The sequence below is a fragment of the Perognathus longimembris genome, chromosome 11 (genome assembly GCF_023159225.1).
Source record: "Perognathus longimembris pacificus isolate PPM17 chromosome 11, ASM2315922v1, whole genome shotgun sequence".
Lineage (NCBI taxonomy): Eukaryota > Metazoa > Chordata > Mammalia > Rodentia > Heteromyidae > Perognathus > Perognathus longimembris.
Genome location: NC_063171.1, coordinates 32,258,795 through 32,279,317, shown reverse-complemented (window position 1 = coordinate 32,279,317; position 20,523 = coordinate 32,258,795). Strand labels below are relative to the sequence as shown.

The 20,523-nt window shown below is 45.5% G+C and overlaps 1 protein-coding gene across 2 annotated transcripts in view; it reads right to left on the bottom strand.

The window, feature by feature from the left end:
- Fam78b (family with sequence similarity 78 member B) overlaps positions 1-20,070 on the bottom strand; it is an 86,639-nt gene extending 66,569 nt beyond the window's left edge. For both annotated transcript variants that reach the window (XR_007212595.1, XM_048357490.1), the window contains exon 1: positions 19,668-20,070. Coding sequence is in view for 1 of the 2 variants with exons in the window: in XM_048357490.1 (XP_048213447.1) it covers positions 19,668-19,930 (263 nt within the window). In the remaining variant the exon portion in view is untranslated. The remainder of the gene's footprint in view (positions 1-19,667) is intronic.
- Positions 20,071-20,523: the final 453 nt, after the last annotated feature.

Genomic DNA, 20,523 nt, shown 5'->3' with positions numbered 1-20,523 from the left:
AAGAAACTGTAAACTGGGCATGGTGGTTCACATTCATAATCCTTGCATTCAGAGGATAAGGCAAAAAGATTGTGAGTTCAAGTCCAGGCTGACTCTACCTTAAGACATTTTTTATTGTTATTATAGGTGAAGTACAAAGGGGTGACAGTTACAAAAGTCAGGTAAGGAGTACAATTCTTCTTTGCATAATGTCATCTCTTTCCTTGCTCTCTCCCAGTTAACTGACTCTATCTTAAAAAGAAAAAAGAACTATACCTCTTTCCTAAGCCAGGCAGTGAAGCAGACCACATTCAGACTTAGATAACATATGGTTTAGAAGCTCAGTCTGGAGACAGCTGGGCTTTAGTGGATTGTGTAACAGCACAAGAGACCACAGAGCCAAGTAATTCCATGTGTAGACTCTAGAACCCAGTCATTTGTGTCCAGTACCTAGCAAAGGATTGTTGTAAAGACTAGATGAGGTGAAGCATATGAGCTGTTTGGGTACACATGTTAGCTGTTAATATATAGGAGAGGCTGGGGTATATAAGTGAGGGATATCGAATGCAAACCTGGAAAAGGTGCCATGGCAGTTCTCTGGGGAGATGTAGAGGTGTCTTCAGTGGAAGGGCTGCAACCCCCACAGGGGAACAGCATAAGCAAAGACATAGAGGCATCATGGCTAGGAGCTACATGTCATAGGTACTATGGAGGAACAGAGGATAAGACAGGTTAGAGATGTCCTGATTTCTTCACAAGACAGCATCAGATAATTTTGGATTTATTTTTTAAAGGAAACAGAAACTTAGGGTTTTCAGTGTGTGTGTGTGTGTGTGTGTGTGTGTGTGTGTGTGTGTGTGCATTTACATTTAGGCCTGCCTGCTCTGCTGTGGTATGGCATGGAGGACAGGTGGTAGAGGGGAAGACAGGAGGGCTGGGGGTAGGCAGGCAGTAATGGCTGTGAGAAATGGTGAGACCTACACTGACGGAGTGGATAGAGTACAGACTACAGGTCTGATAAAGACCAGGTTAACCAACTGGTATGGCATACACTAAAATTTTGCCAGTAGCAATAATACATACTAAGTCCTTCACCATATGCTGTGCCTTGTGCCATACAAGTGTATGTGGAACATCTCATATAGCTCTTGCCCAAACTCAGTGTGTTGAGGAGGGGAGAGGTAGAAGCAGGAGGGAATGGCTATCATTAGATGCTGAAGGACAGATGAAAACTTACTTTCCATAAAAGTGAAAAAGGAGCAAGTAATGAGACAGCTAAAACAGTTGACAAAAGGCACACACACACACACACACACACACACACACACACACACACACAATTCTGAGCTCCAAGGAATGGTTCCAGGAACCTTGTTTTTCAAAGGAATTATTTAGAAAACATACACCAACATGCAGAATTGCCGAATAATCTCTCTCTCTCTCTGTGTGTGTGTGTGTGTGTGTGTGTGTGTGTGTGTGTGTGTGTATGTAAGCATTTTCACAGATCCAAGCTCAGGCATCGGGACAGAGAGCTGTGAGTAAGGGAGAGGGTCTAGGAATGGGTTGGATTTTCCTTATGAATGATCTTAATGTGGGTGTCACAGGAATGAAATCACAGATGGCAATAAATTTGTAGGAAATGAAAGAGACAGAGTTAAATCCAGAACCACAGGAACCCTTAAACTGCTTTTATGCAAGGAACGTGAAGGCATATGAACATTCAACATTTCTTAATGGATTACCTCAATTCTGATCTGTCTCCCTCCACAGGTGGGAGGGAGGGCCAGGGAGGAGGAGACTAGCTGTCCTCTGCATGGAGCAGAATGGATCACGAAGTAATGGGGTAGGTGGAGAAGGGAGCAGAGAGAGGTCCCCATTCATCTTAAACTGTGCTGGCTCCTGACAGATAGGGAGTGGGTGGCTGTTTATCTTTTAAACCTCAGCTATTTTCTTCAGTAACAATGTGTAAACTAACTTTCTTCAGGGCAAAATCTTCAGCTGGAGTGGACTAGGTGAGGGGAAAAGCTATAGAGCCCACAGGGGAGGAGAGACCTGCCATTGTTCTTCATCTCCAGACCGGAGGCTTGTTTGCAAATGCATTCATCTTTGCAGAAAAAAGACAATCTCTTCCTTTTGCCCTTTATTCATGAAATGAAGTTCTGGGTTTCTTTGAAGAAATCCAGAGAAAGAGCAGGAGCTTAATACCAATTGTTAGACTTGACTTTTATTTTAAAGGTTCACATGAGCCCCCAGTTCCTTGAGTCTTAAGCTATGCCAAAGGAGACACGTGGGAACATGGAGATAACAGCCTCAAATTAGAACGAGTTTGTTCTAGTCATAGCATGGTGAAGGTATCACCTGGATGGTACTGGGACACTGCACCTGAATCCTTCTCTGATATACACAGACTTAGGAAGCCAAGAGCTGCAGGAACCACAGCATATCCTCAGACTTCCCTCTCCTCCATCAGTGCTTCTTCCAAGACATTCATCTTTGCAAGTTGGAGGGGACCCTGTAAATATGGTTCCAAGGCATTCTACATTGAGAATGCATTGCCCACCCCACCCTCTACCCTCAGCCAAAATGCCACCTGGCATTTTGCCCTCTTGGGCATCCTGTGGATTGGTGCCCAAAGCCAACAAGGTGTTGGTAATTTGCCCATGTTTCCAGCAGGGAAGAAGGTTTCTTAGTGGGCAACAGGGCTATGGAAGAGTCTGCAGGGAGGAGGATTTTTATCTGCCTCTGAACTGTGTGAAAAAAAGGAAGAGATGAGTCACATGTTTCCCCAAATTCCCGTCCAGCTGCTTTATGACTCTAAGACAGGCCTCAAAACATTACGCTAGCAAAAGTCAGCAAAATGTCTGGTCTTGGATTTGTACCTTATCAAAGAAAGACAAGCTCAATTCAGAGACAATTTTGGCACCAAATGGAGCTCATTCATGCAAGCTTTCCAAATGAAAGGTGACTAATGCTTTTTGTTGTTGGCTGCATATTAAACTGGTGCTCCCAATTCAGAACCTGAAGACCACTAGGACAAGGACCTGGAGTAGTAGACAGTGAGTTTTTTTTTTTTTTTGCTTCTTTCGGCCTTTGACAGGTCATATAATTTTTTAGAGCCTCAATAGTTACTTCATATGCAAAAAAAAGAGATGATGCCTCTTTTTTCCCCCCACAGCTACTGCAGAACAAAAACTATGTAAACAAGAATACCCTGTAAGCATCTACTACCAGCAGGTCCAGAATCTTCCCTGAAGACAATTCAGGGAGGTGCTTTTATGCCTTTAGTTTGATGGATTGATGTCTCAGAATTTACTGCCACAATCAATTTTTTACAAAGGCTTTTGACTCTACAAGAAAATTTCTCTTTTTCATTCAGGTTTTTTTGGTACTTGGGAAATAAGGAATTACATTTACCTCTAACTTAAACTTACTGTTTTTCCTGGTCTTCCAGTTCCCATAATAGTGGTTGATGTAAAGTTGATATTTAAAAATGATAAAATAATGAGTAAAGACCTATCGATAAGCTAGTTAGGACGATGCAGTTCCCTAGGATAAGGAGAAAAATGGTCCTTATTTCCCAGTGTTAGGAGAAGATTCTGTAACCTGGAACTCAGCTGCAAACACTTCAAGGTCAGAGCTCTACTATACCAGTGGGCAAAGATATAAAACTTAGGAAACCATCTAGATGGTGTAAGGCTCTCTATAAACAGGTATAGATGATCCAGAAAAAGGAGAATGAGGCCACACAATGGGCCAGGGGTGTGCATTATGCTTCTTCTCAAATTTAGAACCTAGAAAGCATTATGGAAAATGAATCCTAGGAAGACATCTCAGTCAAGCTCTAAACAGACAGAAAGCATCAGTGTTTGCTTTAAGTTGTTTGGTAGGAGTTATCCAAAGCTCCCCCTTTGGGTAGCTTAAGTCCCTCCATCTCCCTCCAATTTCAATGCTCAGGCTTAGTTTACAACGTTGATAACGACCTGCAATTTCTTGTATGCATGATTCTTAGGTCACATGCCATCCATCACTCACTAGGATTCCTCATAACCCAATTCTAGGACTTTGAATTTCAGGTCTGGTGAGTTCAGGTCTAGGAGGAGATGAAAGAAAGAACCTCCCTGTAGGAGTGGTGGGAATGAAGCTCAGTTTTTAAGGGAAGAAGAAGGCCACGGAGAAGGGAAACTTGTTCCCAGAATAGGAAAGGCTGGTACCTGGTACCTGAATACATCCAGAAAGGTATCCTAAAGGCAGTCAAGGGTAAGAGCTGACCATTCTTAATGATCTACTACAGCATAAAGATAAAAAGCAAGGGTATGGCTAGGATAATAGTAACTCCTAGGTGGGATCAGTGAGGAGGAAGAGTGAAGTCCTTTCCCAACAAACAGGTCAAGATAGATCTTCTTTGAAAGCAGAGTACAAAGAATGACCAAGTGAGAACCTACAAGGCACTTTCAGGAACTGGCTGATTCTGCCTGGAGAGAGCTGAATGAAAAGACAGAGAAAGTCAGCCTGCTGATTGTCAGGGTGAAATTAGGCATGTGTAGCTTGTCCCCAGAAAACACCTTTCAAATGGCAGACATTTAACCTCCTTGCCCCATCGCCCCACCGCCAAACCTCCCTAGCCCTCTGTCTTTCTCAGAACCATCTGGAAAAAAGGAAGCAGACAAGCTCCTGCCAGCCAGAAGCCAGAGCACAATGCCAGTGCACAATGAACCCTAAGGGTAAGGCCAGGGAACAGGTGCAGGGGAACGTGGAGCCAGCTCTTTGTCACTCTGATGCTGCAGGGAGATGCTGAGGGTGGCTACATTTCAGGAGAGCCTTGAAACATCCTTGGAATGCAATTTTCATTCTGGAAAAAACTTTAGGCTTATCAGGGCAGAGTCAGCACTACCTAGAGTGTGGACGGGTGGGTGACAAAGGCCGTAGTCATTCGGCAGAGTCCGTTCCAACACCTTGGAGAACTTGGGTCTGCTGAGGCAGCAATTTGCCCGTTGGCCATGCCCAATGCACTGTGGGGTGCTTTGCTGAGCTCCCTTGTCCTTGTCCTTAGACCCATAGCTCTCATGGTGCCTTGGCTCCTCTCTCAACCCTTAATAGCAGATTGCTACAAAATCTGTTCTATTTAACCAAAGAGTTTTGCCTACACAGCTTCTTTATTTTGCAAAGTGACATTCACTCAAACTAGAAAAAGTAGCCACTAAAAGCTTATTTCTGTCTATAATAGAGGGACTGAGGAATAGTGTAAGCAAATCATTATCAACTAAATATCTTGGATAATATGTTCATTACAAATTTCTTCTTTGGATGCATGAAAAGAAAAATGTAAGAGGTAAGCACAGTTAGCCTCAAAAGGTATGAAGTAAAAATCAAGAACTTCAAGAAGCATCATGAACACACAGAGAAAAACTGCAGCAGATCTCAATCACTGATAGATCAAGCCAACAATATTACCAAGAATAATTTAGAATAAATTATAGAATAGAATAATGTAGAACATCTGCTCAATACAATCCATAAGCTTGAACTTACACACATAAGAAATACAGATTTTTAAAAAAGCACACATAGAAGCAAATCAGAAGTTTGACAGAATGACTCAGAATTGAGATGTTTGTTCTAAGTAGGAGGCTGTAGGCCAGGGAGATAGTTCAGTATCATGCTATGATCATACAACATTGGAGAAGCAGCAGAACACTTGAGGCTGAATATGATCATGTGTAGACTTGCTCAGGAATGCAGTACTACCCTGTAAATTGGTCTGTGCCCTTTGAACTATGGATATATTCCTGACTGTCTCATCCATTTTCTTCTCGACCAGAGGCATTTCTCTTCCCCTGTCTTTTTTGTATTAGCATAAATTATACAAATGAATTTCACTGTACTATTCCTATACATGTATACTGTACTTTGATCAAATTCATCCCCTTGGTTTACTCTCTTATCCCACCAAAGGCATTTCTTTCTTTCTTTCTTTCTTTTTTTTTTTTTTGCCAGTCCTGGGGCTTAGACTCAGGGCCTGAGCACTGTCCCTGGCTTCTTTTTGCTCAAGGCTAGCACTCTGCCATTTGAGCCACAGTGCCACTTCTGGCCGTTCTGTATATGTGGTGCTGGGGAATTGAACCCAGGGCCTCATGTAAAGGAGGCAAGCACTCTTGCCACTAGGTCATATCCGCAGCCCACACCAAAGGCATTTCTGACAGAATGTTTTTCAGTGCTTTTTCACCTGAGAGGTGGCATGAAAACATTCAGAGATTTTTGGGGAGGGGGAAGGAGGAATTGGAAAGCAAAGATTCTACAGTCTAATTCTGAACATGACTTTGGATAACCAAACACTTCAGGAAGTATCAGATGCTTAAAGCAAACAAAAATTTAAAACACAACCACCACCACAACAAAAACTTTTTCACATGCATGTGGCTTTCCCTCTCAGAATGAAGACTAAGACATTCCTGTGTATTTTTGTTCTTCTTGACTAAGTGCTGATAACCTGGTCTACAAGCCCTTCAGACTTCTAGAGTTTGAAACAGTGACATAAAAGGCAAAATAAGTGGAGAAGACTGCATCAAGGTTCTGGGCATTCAAAAACAATTTCCAGTAGGGCTCTTTCTAAGGCACTGTGCTTCAAGTGCCAGATCCACTTAACTACTGAATAACTTAGCTCCAGAGAGTTGGTTAGTTCATGAAAAAGTAACAATGCACAGACCCTAAGATCAACAGACAGGGCTTCTATAAAAACTTTATCACATCCACAGAAGTTACTTCTCTCCTCCTATTCAATTTCAAGGGCCTGATAGCTCCTGTGGGAGAAAGGGGCTCTTTGGCATTAAGTCTGTACTATGATTCTTTTTGAAAAGTCACCATTCCAGTCCAGTTCACGGTCTAATTATGTAGCACACTGATCTCTGAAAGTCTTTTGGATTGTGATGGAGCCAACCTTCAGGTATCCAAGTGGTCTAAATTCACTTAGGATTCAGGTGCTGCAATGACATCCTGTCTCAGAGACACTTGAGAGTTCCAGAGGCCCAGGCACTGTGCAGTACAGTGAGACACCCACCTTGGCTGTATAAGAACCACTTCAGTGTTCTGGCTGTTACCTTCCCTTCCTCTCAGGAACCTCTTCAAGAGCTAAAGCTACTAGGCTTAGCCACTCATTTAGAGATGGATTCCTTGGGGGAACTTTGTAGGAGGGGACACCATGGTGGTTGTACCACAGCAGAGGGTACCAGGCAGAGGGATGAGAGTAGCTACTAACTTTGCATGGGGTTTGTTTCACACCTGGTAACATGGAGCATGACAAAAGGTGGAGAATTTGTTTGGCCTCATCAGGCAGGGACTAGGCCCATTGTGATTTTCCTTTGACCTCTCAGAACTCTGTTATCTTTTTTTTCACATGTTAGAGTATGCTCTTGATCATTATCAAAAACACAATGGTAGAAAACTATGGTCTCCAAATTATTTCTTGCCCATTCTCTTTCCTGTGGACTTACTGTGAATGAGCTGGTCCTTAGTGCTTGCTAGTTCAATCCTCCTCTTCCCCAAATTCCAAATTCAAATGCTCTGCGTCCTCAAAGCTCTAATCTGAACTAAGTTTTGATTTCTTCATCAGACATCTAGAACTACAATCTAGTTGGGCCTTTAGATTACTCATGAAATAAAACCATGAAGCCCAGCCAGGTTTGGAGAGAAGGTAGAAATCAGAATGGCTTATGAGCTCTGAGGAGAAAGGGGGAGGACAGCTTTGGTCTTTCAATTGTGTGTCTCTCTCTGTTTTTGTCTCTTCAGCCTCAGAGGGAATGTGTGAGGCCAAGACAGAGAACTAATTAGAAGCCAGAGGATCCAAGAGGACAGTGGATCTGGATAGGCAGTACAGTTAGATCTAGCAGCTGGAAATGGTGGCCATCTTAAATACAGTATCAGACATGGGCATAAGAACAGGAAAAGCAGTAGATCTTGACAAAGGCAGGCATGATCCTGATAACCACTACTAAAAAAAAATCAGGCAGCAGGACTGATTAGACAGGCATCCAGAGCTCTGAAAGTTAACAGGGCTTACAAAGGCCATGCTGGACAGGTGGATACACAAGAATGGGAATCCAAATTGGCTAGAAGACTTGGGGATACCTTATTCTCCAAGGGCAGGAACTAGGCTCTAGAGGAGGTTTTGAGAGCATGGCAAGGTTGAAACAGGATGAAGTAAATAGAAGTAAATCCCATGACACCACCCTGGATTTAAAAAGTCTTCCTCATGAGAAGCAGCCTGGACTGGTACAAGGGACAGCTTTGGAGTCAGCCAGCACAGAGTAGTGATGGATTGCTAGGACATCTATACTTGCCTCCTCTGCAGTCCTTTCTCTATATCCACCTTAGATCCTAACCAAAGTAAAGCAAAAGGTAGTAAGATGGATTTGTTCTTCTTTGCTCTTCCCCATCCTGCCTCTTTTAGAGTAAGCAGACAGCACAATTAGATCATGCCCCTATACTAAAATGCTTTTTTTTCCACAAAATAAACCAACCAATCTTCCCCCAAAAAGAAATGAAAAAATTGACTGAAACACAACTGAAAAGCCACAACAGAGACAGTCCCCAGGCTGCTAGGATATCCCTCTCAGACTTCCCTCCATCTGTTCTTCTCCCCAGGCCCTCCCAGCTGAGCCCTGCTGTCAGGGGAGGGCCTCTGGCCCCCTCACAATCTGTCATATTTGACACTATTTGGATCTTGTTTCTTCTGGAGCTGCCAGGGGCCATGAGGATACCTTGCATGTCTGTGGGTAGGGAGCCAGAAGGTCCATGCCTGCCTGCTATTGGCAACGGGGCTGGCAGGAGTGGGAGTAACCTGGGTAGAGAACAGAGGTCGGGGTTTAGGGCATCCCAGCTGAATCTCAATTTCTCCATATATTCCTCCTACCTTGATTGACAGGTCCTCCAATTTCCTGCCATCTGTGAAGCATGTCTCTGGGGAAACCCATTCTTCTCTAACTTGCTAATCACTGTGTATGGACGCTGGGAATAGGCTGGTCTCACTGCTCCTGGCAACTGCAGAGATATCCCTTGGGCTGATTTGAGTTCCTCTTTGTACTGCCAAGGGATGGGCTCTTCCTGTACACCATCTGCTTTCTCTTTTTGGCAGGTGGCCACCTGTACCTGAAGATCTGGACCCTCAGCAAACAGGGAAGGAGGAGTGATTAAAAAAATTAGGAGGTGCTGACTTCCGATGACTGGTTTTCAGACTGGGTGACTTTAGCCACGACTGTTAAAGGTCTAGAGATGAAGACCATTGGTTCTTGGGTTAGACAGACTCCTAGTCCTGAGCCTTCAGATTCTCACATTGCTACTCCCTGTGTTTTAACAACACCATCTGAAAAGTAGAGGGCTGAAAAGATGATCTCCTATGCTAATATCTGTGAGTTCAGAAGGATTCTGCTGACCCACCACTTGCATTTTCCTAGTTGCTTTTCTACTCTTCAGTCTGAAGAGTAGAAGGTGTGACTGAAGGTGGTAGCAGTCACTGGCAAAGTAGGCTGGAAAGGCAAAGAGACTGACTCAGGTGCTCAGATGATCTTTGTATCTGGATCTAAGACCTTGATCTTACTGAGTGAGTCAGGCAGCTCAAGAGGTGAGTATACTAGATATTTCTGATTTAATTTAAATTCTTTGTTTCCCAGATCCCCTTAGAAAGTATGAAGGCAATGTCTTCAGTTCCCTATTTACACATTCATTTATACATCATTTACTCATTCGCTCACTTTTTTTCCCCCATTCAACTCTTATGAGGCAAGAAACCATCACAGTCATTAGAATTAGTTTAATCTAGTTTCTAAATCTGTCTGCAACTGATTAGTTGGGTAATGCTGGGCATGCCACCCAACCTCTCTAAGCCTCAGTTTTATTATCTAAATCCAAGAGAAATAATGGTGGTAACTACCTTATATAGACAAAGCATATAAAGTATCTAGCACTAGCAAAATGTTCAATAAATAGTTTTGTTATCATTGAGTAAGCTGACTGTAGTTTCAGAGGGAGACAAAGTAAGTAGCATGCATCTATCACTCAAAGCATACAGGTATGCCTATCAAAACGCAGGTTTCTTATTTTCAACTGCAGTCTGGGGTTTAGTTTGGTAGCACAAATCTCTCGCCCTCCCTATAGAATGTGAAAATGGATTAAGAAAGTTTGAAATAGGTACTCAGAGTTGAGCATTATGATTTCCTCAGCCCTGATGTAGAAGGAGGCTGCCATTTTGAAATGGCTGTCAGTAAAAAAAGAGGAATGAGCAGATAAGATCCTACTGTCCTAGAAGCAGCATCTCAGATTCCCTTCAGATGCTCCCTCCCAGCTCCTGACTCCCCATCACACCAGGAGAAGGGCAAAGCAACATCTAATTTGCCTGTTTCTGGCAGCTTTTAGCCTTGCCAAAGCCTGTCCCTGTTACCACTTATCCCTGGCAGCCCTGGACCGTCTGGCCCTTCAGGATGCTGTAAAGGCTGCTTACTGAGGATGTCGATTTAGTGCTTCCCATTAGCTAGACCTCTGACAGCCTCTGTGTGCATCAGCCTGCTACAGGCCCACCAGCCATCCGGGGAAAGGTCAGACTCTGGGAGCAAGAACCAATGGAGGTTTCTGAGACAGGACTGACACAATCACCCTACTGATGGACCATCCATGGCACATGGCCTCAATTATTTTGTTTTAATCTGACAGCCTGAAAGATTTCTCTTTTGTGTTTGTGGAATGCATTTAATTCCTGCCTTCATGTTGGTATTCAATGGCCATAAGTGATGCCCTTAAAGATACCCACATGCTGGCTGATCCAGAGGCTTGAACACACCTCTGAGGATGACCTGTCACCAGTCTCTGTCCCTGGTTGGCTGACTATGGCTTGGGAAAGGACAGTGGGGCAGGAGGCTCAGCACCAGGTCCAGCTCTATCAGTGCTTACCAGGATGACAATGAACACATTATTTAATCTCTTTGGGCCTCAATTTGCCTATCTAGCATTGGGAATATCTGTTGCCCTTAAATATGTCTCATGATTATCATGAGGTCCTCTTATATGAGACAAAATTATGAAAGAGAGAGAATAAGTAATATTAAAAATAGCTTTGGAGTGGGTGCTGGTGGTCTCATGCCTGTGATCCTAGTTACTGAGGAGGCTAAGATCTGAGGATCCCAGTTCAAAACCAGCCCAGGCAGGAGGGTCTTTGAGAATCTTATCTGCAATTAACTGCCAGAAAATTGGAAGTGGCTCTGTAGGTCAAAGTGGTAGCATTAACCTTGAGCAAAAGAGCTCAGGCACCGAGGACCTAGGCCCCGAGTTCAAGCCTCATGACTAACAACAAAAACTGCTTTGGATATAAATGTTTTTGGGTGTTAGCCTCATCTGTCTCCTCTAATGTGGTAAATCCACACCTTTCCTGGACATGAACAATGTGGCTTTTAGGCTGTAGTAGGGCCCTGTCCCCAAGTCCTTGCCTTGGGTACATTGTAGCGCCTGACTCAAGCTCAACTGATACTATCACCAAAGGAGGACTGGGATGGGACAGGCTGTCCCCATGAAGATTCTTCTAGGCCACAGTTATCAATCAGAGAAGCTAAGTTCCTGGATGTTACCTGGAACAGAATTGAAGGGTGACTTCTGGGGGGAATGGGAGGAGGAGTGACTCCCTCACTGAGTATCAGTAGAAAACAACAGCCCTGGCTTCACAGTCACACAGAAAGCCTTTCTCCTCTCCTCCTGCTCTGAGTGGGGCTGAGGGGAGCTGATATATCAGGGCCTCCCCTTCAGCCTCTGAAGCCTTGTCTGCTTGGAGGTCATAGGACACAACCAGTACCTTGCTGTTCATTTTTAATGTACTACCTTGTACATTTTGTATTTCACTTAATGTTTTTTGGAGAGTTTTCCACAATTACTCCATAATGCCTTTTTTTGGTACCTCTACGTATCTCATTCTTTTATTTTTTGTCATTCTTTTCATTTTTAAAATTAGTGTATTTTAACTGTACAGGACCATCACAGTGATATTTCCATACATGTATATAATGTACTTTGATCAAAATCACTTTCTTTTATTCTCTCCCTGTTCCTTAACGCTGACCCTCTACTGACAATAACAAGTTTTGTAATAATAAAGACAGGTAAGCAGGCGCCAGTGGCTCACGCCTGTAATCCTAGCTACTCAGGAGGCTGAGATTTCAAGACTGGTTTGAAGCCAGCCCAGGCAGAAAAAGCCTCATGAAACTCTAACCTCCAATTAACCACTCAAAAGCCAGAAGTGGTGCTGTGGCTCATGTGGTAGAGTGCTAGCCTTGAGCACAAAGAGGGTCAGGGACAGAGCCCTATCCCTGTGTTCAAGCCCCACAATGGGCAAAAATAAAATAAAAAATAAAATAAAATAAAATAAGATAAAGACATGTATGTAGTATGTTATGGTTTGGAGAGCATTTATACTTTTTATCTCACCTGATTTCGAATCTAGTATATAGGAGAGAGGACACACACACACACACACACACACACACACGACTACTATTGCTCATCTATGTTCAGGCAAAGTAGATATGGAATTGTTAAGGAACCTGTTAAGGTCACAAAGCAGGCATTGGAACCGAGGTCTTCTGGCTTGAACCCCTGTGCTGGGGAGCCAGCAGCTAAATCTCCAGCTGGCACAGTGAGTCATTCCAAATGGTATGTATTCCAGAACCTGACCAGGAAGCAGAGTTCACACAGTGGAGAGGCTTTCATAAGGCTTGATAAGAGGAATGTTAGAAGATTTCTGAGGATTCAGATCATCCAAAGAGCTATGGTAGAGCCATAAGTATCTTCCACCACTAGAATGGAATCTTCTTTTTCCTTATAGTCATCCACCCAGAGTTTAAGAACTGAACTGAGCTCCAAATCCAGCCCCTGAGTGGTGTGAGCCACTGTCTACTGGAACCCAGGACTGCCTTTCAAGGTTGATGTGGGACCCCAGGAAAGCTCTGGAGCTGTTGGCACATAGCTAGAATGTATGGTTCAGAGTGGCTAGTGTGCGGTACCTGAGAAGAGAGGATGGTACTCTCTAGGTCCCAGGCAGTGATCTGCAGTACAGAGGAGAAGCTCCTGCTATCTTTGTTCCTACCCTTCTATAAACTCTTAGTATTCATCACTTCTAAGGGAATTCAGAGGTCTACCTTTATGATCTCAAAGCTTAGTTTCAAGCGAGTGAGGAAAGGCACATGTCAGATTAAAAACAATAAGGATAAATTCAATATTTTTATCTTGCAGAACAACTTCACAGAGCCTCTTTCCTGGGAGGCAAGGCGTCCATTAGAAATAGAGTCATCGGAGGATGTGGGTTTGTCTCCTGGTCTGAGTGCTTGCTGGTTGTGAGGCCTTCGAGCATTATCAAGCCTCCCTGAACCCGGCAATAGGAAAACCTTCACTGGGTAAGTTTTCCATGAAGCCATGTATGAAGGATATAGGCATACTGGCAGACACATAAACCTTTACTTGTGTGTTATCTTTCCTTTCCTTTTCCTTCCCAAGCAGCAGCTGCTAGTTTCCTCAGGCATTCCTTGATATGGAAAACTGTCCAATATATACACACTTACCCTCTCTTTACTAAAATTGATGACAACTCCAGAACAATCCTTAAATACCTCATTGATCTGGACTGACGAAAACAAAAGGTACTTGCTGTAGGTTGTCTATGTGGGTAACAAGCCCACATGAGAGCATTATGCTGTTGGAATGCAGGCTCCAGACCTCCCAGGGACTATGGGCACCACAAAGACTCTGCTTCTTTGTAAGTGTTCACCAGAATACGCCATTACTGCTAATTTCCAGTTACTTCTCTTCTCAAGGGAGTTGATAATAATCGACTTCTAAACTCTAGCCACTTCCTGTTTAGTGTTAACCTAACAAGAAAAGGGGCCTCTGTCATCATATTGTAAAATGGTGTGGAATATATATCTATATATATGTCTATATATCTTATAAATATCGTATTTCTTCTCTCTCTCTACACACATGTATGCATGCATGCATACATATATACATACATACATACATATGTACATTTACTTGAGGACTTTGAGCAATGCTGACTTTCCCACAAGAAGCTCTGCATTAATGAGCTAGGACAAGTGATATAGCAGTTGCAACTACAGCTGAGAAGCTGTAGAAAAAATTATAAATGCTCCAAAATCTGAAACTTTTTGAGCTCTGACACAGTTCCACAAATGAAAACTCTACACCTGATGTCATCTTATGGGTTATAGTCAAAACACAGGCACACTAAAAATATTGTATAACATTACCATCAGGCATAAGTTAATTTTGTGTTCAGACTTGGGTCTCATTTACAAGATATCTTGTTATGTATATGCACATATTCCAAAAAAAAATCCCCAAGCTGAAGTACTTCTGATGCCAAGCATTTTGGATAAAGGGTTCTCAGCATGTACTGGATTTTCTATGAATGGAGGGACAACCTGTCCTCATTACAGGTCAATCTGTGTCTATGTACAGAATGGCAGGACACTGGGTCAGAAGACATGGCAGTTGCTATCCCAACTCTGCCACTGACTAGATATCTGGTCTCAGGCAAGATGCTTCATACACTGAGCTACAGTAACAGAGATGATGATAATACCTTCACCCAGGAGGGCTGGGAGGGCTCAGAGTGCCCACAAGAAAGAGGTAAGGGAGATGTTTGGGATTCTGTATGCCACACAGCCACAATTTTTAATTTCCTGAACCAATTGCCAGCTTCGTTATTAACCTGGAACCTGATGCCCCAGCAGACCTAGCCTCAAAGACAGCATTTCCCCCTGCTCCCCTGAAGAAGGTGACTGATGCCTTTGAGGTTTTCCTCCTTTCCTTGCTTTCCTTAATCTACCCAGTGTTCATGAAGCTTCAGACTGGCATCCCAGGCGACACAAGCCACATTTTCTTTCCTTCTTCCTTTTCCCTAACCATTTGTCTCTTCCCATATCCTTTCAGCCTTCTCCTCACCCCCACCCTAGAGTTGTGCTTTATCTCCAGTGAGCTTAATGCTTTGCTGATAAAACCAGCTAATCCTCTGCTGCTCCTCTTTTGTAGAGATGGAGGAGATTAGAGGCAAAAGGGTTAGGCCATCTTCCCCTCAAGGGCACTCAGGACATGCAGCAGGGAATTGGATCCTGTGTTCCCACCTGATGCTCTAGACCAGGGTCCCCTGTGTTTCTGGTGAGTTGTAGGTCATGAGCCTCCTGACTAGAATGTAATGGGGATGGAGACATGGGTGTGATCAAGAGATCTAGACTCACAAGGCTCCCTGGACAGATGGGCTGATTTGGACTTCAAGAGCAAAATGCCCAAAGGAGGATTTTTAGGATCAATGAGGGCTATTCTCCAATCCATGCTGGACATGTAGCAGTACCTCAGCTCCAGCTTAGGAGAGCCAGACTCAATGAGGAAAGGCCTTTAAGAAATCTCCACAGATTCTGAGAGTCACAGATAATGTGGGTGAAGAGATTTTTTTCAATGTCCATTGTGATAGAAAGTCACTAGAAACTTGAAGCAGGAAAGCTATAACATCTATGTTTTCACTCCACCACTCTCCCTGCTGTAGGAAAACAGACTGGAGAAAGGACAAGAACAGAAGTGGTAAGTTCAGTGAAAAAGCTCATGCAGGAACTAGTTGATGGTAGCTAACAGTGACATGTCTTAAAGATTGCAGTGAAAACAAAGAGTGGTGGCTGAGTTACAGGTGTATGTTACAGAGACTGGTGATGGACCGGATAGGTGAGGAGTATCTAGGGTGACAGGCAGGTGTTTTAATTTGAGTAACTCACAGAATAGGGTTGTTATTTACTAAGATGGGGAGGGATGGGTGAGGTGCAGCATTTGGGTGGGACCTACATCTCAAAATTTCCATTTGGTTGTTACACCTCTAACAATCAAATGGAAATTTTACATAGCCACACATACATGGACTAGAAATGGCTGCACACTTCAGAGAGCACCTCTTGCCATTGGTATGGGTAAAATTCCCAGGGACTATATAAGAGGAGAAGAGAAACATTCTGATGAACTAGATTTTAAAGGAATACAGAAGAACACCTAGAAAAATAGCATGGTAGATAAAAGATAGGCAATTCAAATGAGCACCTGAGATAGTTCGTGTGCTACCCACTGTCAGTGGATTGGAAGATTCGCTTCTAGCAGTAGAACATAATGCAAATAGAAGGTCTTTTATCTACCACAGGTTTCCTCAGACTTCAGCTTCACCTCATTCAGCCCTGACAGAAGGCCCCATTCCTTGACCCAAATATCACACAGGAAACTTTTTGGGTGCTGTCCTCCAGCATTCAGAAATGCTCAACTTGAAAGTCTTCTGCCTCTAGTTCCTGCTACTCAAGAAATATGAAGAAGGCACATAGAGCCCCCTGATGTCCACTGTGTGGTCAAGATCATCTGACTTTCTCTTTTCCAGGTTATTATTGCAAGCCCTACCCTTTAAACTTCATGTGTTGCTCTCCTTAAACATTCCACAGCAGCCTATGTATGCCTCCTTGAAATAACTTATATTTTCCTAACATCTTCTGTTTTTCTCCTGTGAATGTAATCCCTCTTCTTTGCCTAGCTGGATGTTCTCTATCCCTTGGAGTCCAGCTTGAGTCTTTTCCTTTCTACAAAACCCTGGCTGGTCCCCCTCCTCTCTCAGGCATTTCTCCTACAGCATTGGAGATTACTGGTTTTCTCTGAGAGAGAGAGAGAGAGAGAGAGAGAGAGAGAGAGAGAGAGAGAGAGAGAGAGAGAGAGAGAGAGAGAGCCAGCACGCAGTGAGGGTACCTGCATATTTCACTGTTTTCTTTGCAGTGCTTGGACACCAGAGGCACTTGGTAAACATTTGTTTATTGTATGCTTACTGAGAAAAAGCAGGGCCCTTCTTCCCTGAAGGATGAAGTCTTACAGAAGTCTGTTTGATGGCTGAATTAACAGGATCCAACCAGGCCCAAATAAATAAGTGCTACAAGTATTAACCAACCTGGCTTCTATAGAATCCTTTGAGGAAATGCCAAGTCATTGGAGCTCCAGTTCAAATGAAGCCATCATGCCATCAGCTATTTCAACTGCTCTTTTAGGTCTTCTTGGAAATGTGCAACATTTAAACCACAAAAACCTCATGTTTTCTTTTAACACTGCAAATAGAGGTTTATTACCATTTTAAGCTGTGGATTTCCTCTGGCACAATGCTTTTTAAAAATGTTGAAAAGTCACCTTTCTATCCCGAACCCCTTTGTCATATCATTCTTCACACAACAGAAGCTTGAGCAGGAGTGAAAATTCATCTGGCAGTGTTTTTTTCCCCACTCAAGTACTGGCGAAAGTGGACATGACTAATAGACTGCAGTGACTTGCATGCAGGAGGAGTACCCGTTAAAAAGTTTATGTTGGCAAAGTTTTCAGAGTGTAAACATTTTGTGGAAATTGGTTTAGTAAAATCTGGGCTCCAAAGTGGCCTTCAACACAGAGCAATTATTACAGCCATTAAGAGACAGGTAGATTCTGGATACTGATCTATAATAATACATTTTATGATTTCCTAGGGGTTTATTTTGGCTCTCTTGCACTAACAACACAAAAACCCAACATCTTGAAATATCAAGAGTGGTAGTTAAAAGGAAACAAAAATCCTCTTTCCAAATCCCCAATGCAAGAATTCAGTAGGGGAGGGCAGGGAATATGTTGCAGCTGATTCATGGGGTTGAATTCCCATATGGATAGAGCTTCCTCTTCTAGATTCAAGAAGTGCTACTGTTCCTGACTGTTTCTATCTCCACTTGACTTTTCTGGAAGCAGAATGTCTTTTATAGTTCATGAAAAGGATAGTTCAAGAGATCTGAAGCCACACAGAGCCTCATTGGGCAGTCTTTGGAAAATGAGTCTGCTTCTGGTCAATCCTTCCTGGCTTCTCTACTGGGGGCTCCTGGCTGCCAGAGAAAGTGGTTATGCTCCCCAGCATGGTTAGCCACTGCCACCAAGGGGATGAGATGATGCGGGCCACTGCCCTGTCTGTGGCTTTCTCTGACTGGGCTGGAAAGAATGAGTTTCAAGAAAGACAAGCAAAAACAAGTGGTATCCAGACACATGTGTTAAGATAGACACATAGTTTTGAGGGCGTGTCTTTTGAAATCGCATGATTCACCCCAAATAGTTATGTGCCCCATTTCTCACAACAAGTTGTCTTCCAGAAAGACAAGAACACAGTGTGCCGAGGCATATTGCAAACTGAGATCCACGGTTCTTCACTAGGAATGAGCTTTCCCCATCACTGAGCTTTCATGCTTAAAGAAAAAAGTGCAAACTCTGGAGAAAACAAAGCTATCTGTCAAAATTTCTTTTAGCGCCTATGACTAGTGTTAACTTACATGCTCTCAATGTGCAAAGAAAAAGCCTGCAAACTGATGCTAAAGATGGTTTGACCTTTTAAAATGAGAACTCCCCCACCCCATATCCATATTAAATAGGTAAAAATTGGGAGCTCTAGAGTTTCAGATGAAGGAATGAAATGAGGTTGCGTTTCCAGAAAAAGCGTTTCCCTATAGGCTAGAGGCTAATTAGGATATTGTAGACCTACATTGTCACAGCAAGTAGAATCCAGGCCCCAAAGCTTCTAGCTATCTCGTTTCGAAAGAAAACGAGGAGTTATAAAAATTTAGTAAATAAAGAAGCCCTGGACCTGAGTGAAGCTTGCTTACCGGGCAGGCTGTCGGCCCCTGGCGGCGGCGGAGCCACTGCGTGCCGGGCCACCTCAGCCGCCAAACCCAGCGCGCACCAACCAGCGCTGCTGAAAGAAGTTGGAGAGCTCCCAGCCTGACGCCAGGATTCGGCGGTGGGCGCTGGGGAATCCCTTCCAGCAATTAGGAAAGTTTTGAAAAGTAAAGACCCTACAAGTCACATCGAGGCACTCCTCGTTTTCTTAAGCATCAGAAACACCCCGCGCCACACTAGCCCGCTGCAAGCACAGGGCCACCAGCCCCGCTTGGCCAGGACGCGCCCAGTGCCTTCCAGCTTCCCACCGCCTCTGAACTCTTGGACCCGGCCCGCGGAGCCAGAGGTGACTGCAGCAATTGCTGTTCCAGAAGGAAATGCCTCCGGCCGCCCTAGCCTGGGGCACAGAGGCTCAAATTCAACAGTCGGAAAGGGGCCAGGGCAGCTCCACGAACTCCTTGCTCGGCCACCCTGGACCTTCTCTTCTAAACCGGCTTGCTTTTCTCCAAAGGACGCGCGCGCCACAGCCCATGCGCCCCCGGGACTCCATCCATTCTCGCTCCACCTTTTCCTCCAAACTCTTCCTGGGGGAACCCCACAACCACAGACGCCCAGCAACTCCAAAGCTATTTGCCAGCACCTCCACCTCCCCCACCCCCGCTCTTTACCCCTCAAACCCTCCCGGTCGCGTTCTGCCCGCCCCGCACGGTTCTCCTCGCGTTTGTGGGGAGTCAGAAGCAAAGCACGAGAAAATGCCTTCGCGAGGAGCCTCCCGTCACCCGCCCTGTCACTGAAACAAAAGCGCAGGGAGGAGGGAGGTGGGTGGGGAGGCGGGAGGAAGGTTTAGAAAGAAGGTAGGGGCAGCGGCAAGAAGGGGCTGGGGCGGGGGTCGGGGTAGAGCTAGAGCCAGGGACCAGGACCCCGCTCTGGCGCTGCGCGCCGGGGTCGCTTACATGCCCAGGTCGCTGTAGGTGTTGAAGAACTCCATCTGGTTGCACGCCTGGATCCAGCCCACCACCCAGGTCTCGTGGCGGGGGATGGGGGGCATGACCACGCGGGCAGAGGCTTTGAAGTAGGGGGTCTTGTAGCGCAGGACGATGGGCGAGGTCTCCTCGATGCGCGTGGGGCACTGGTCGATGGTGGCGCACACATCGTACACCACGATGTTCTCGCGCCGGATCCGCGCCTTGCAGGTGATGCTTTGGATACAGCCCATCCTGCTCCCCGGCGCCGGCGCGGCGCGGCGTGGGGCAGCGTGGGGGCCCGCGCGGGCAGCCGGGGGGCGCCCGTCACGCTGGCATGGCGACGCGCTGCTCGCTCCCGGTCCGCTTCAGCTCGCGCTTAGGAGTGAGGAGCCTCCGGGCATCCTCCAGGGAAGACCCCTCCTCTTGTAGCCGCGCCGGGTCGCGGCTGCCCTGCCGCCCGCCCACGCCCGCCCCCTCGCTCCGGCAGGGCGCGCGGAGGAGCGTGCGCTCCTAGGAGGCAGCGGGTGTCCTCGCCGGCTCCGCCGCCCGGGCTAAGGGCAAGGAGGGGAGCGGCACTGTAAGGAGAGCTGCCCAGCCCGGGCCGGAGCCCCCCGCCCCTCGCCGGAGAGGAGGAGGAGGAGGCGGAGGAGGCGGCGGCGGCGGCGGCATGGAGCCGGGGGAGGGCGGCGGCGGCAGCGCCCGGTCTGTCTGCCTCCGCGGCGGCAGCAGTAGCAGCCGCCGCCGCCGCCGCCGCTGCATGAACCTCTGCACCGCGGCTGCTCCCCGCGCGCTGCGCACCCAGCGGCGGGCGAGCGGGCGGCCCGAGCGGCAGGCGGAGGCAGCG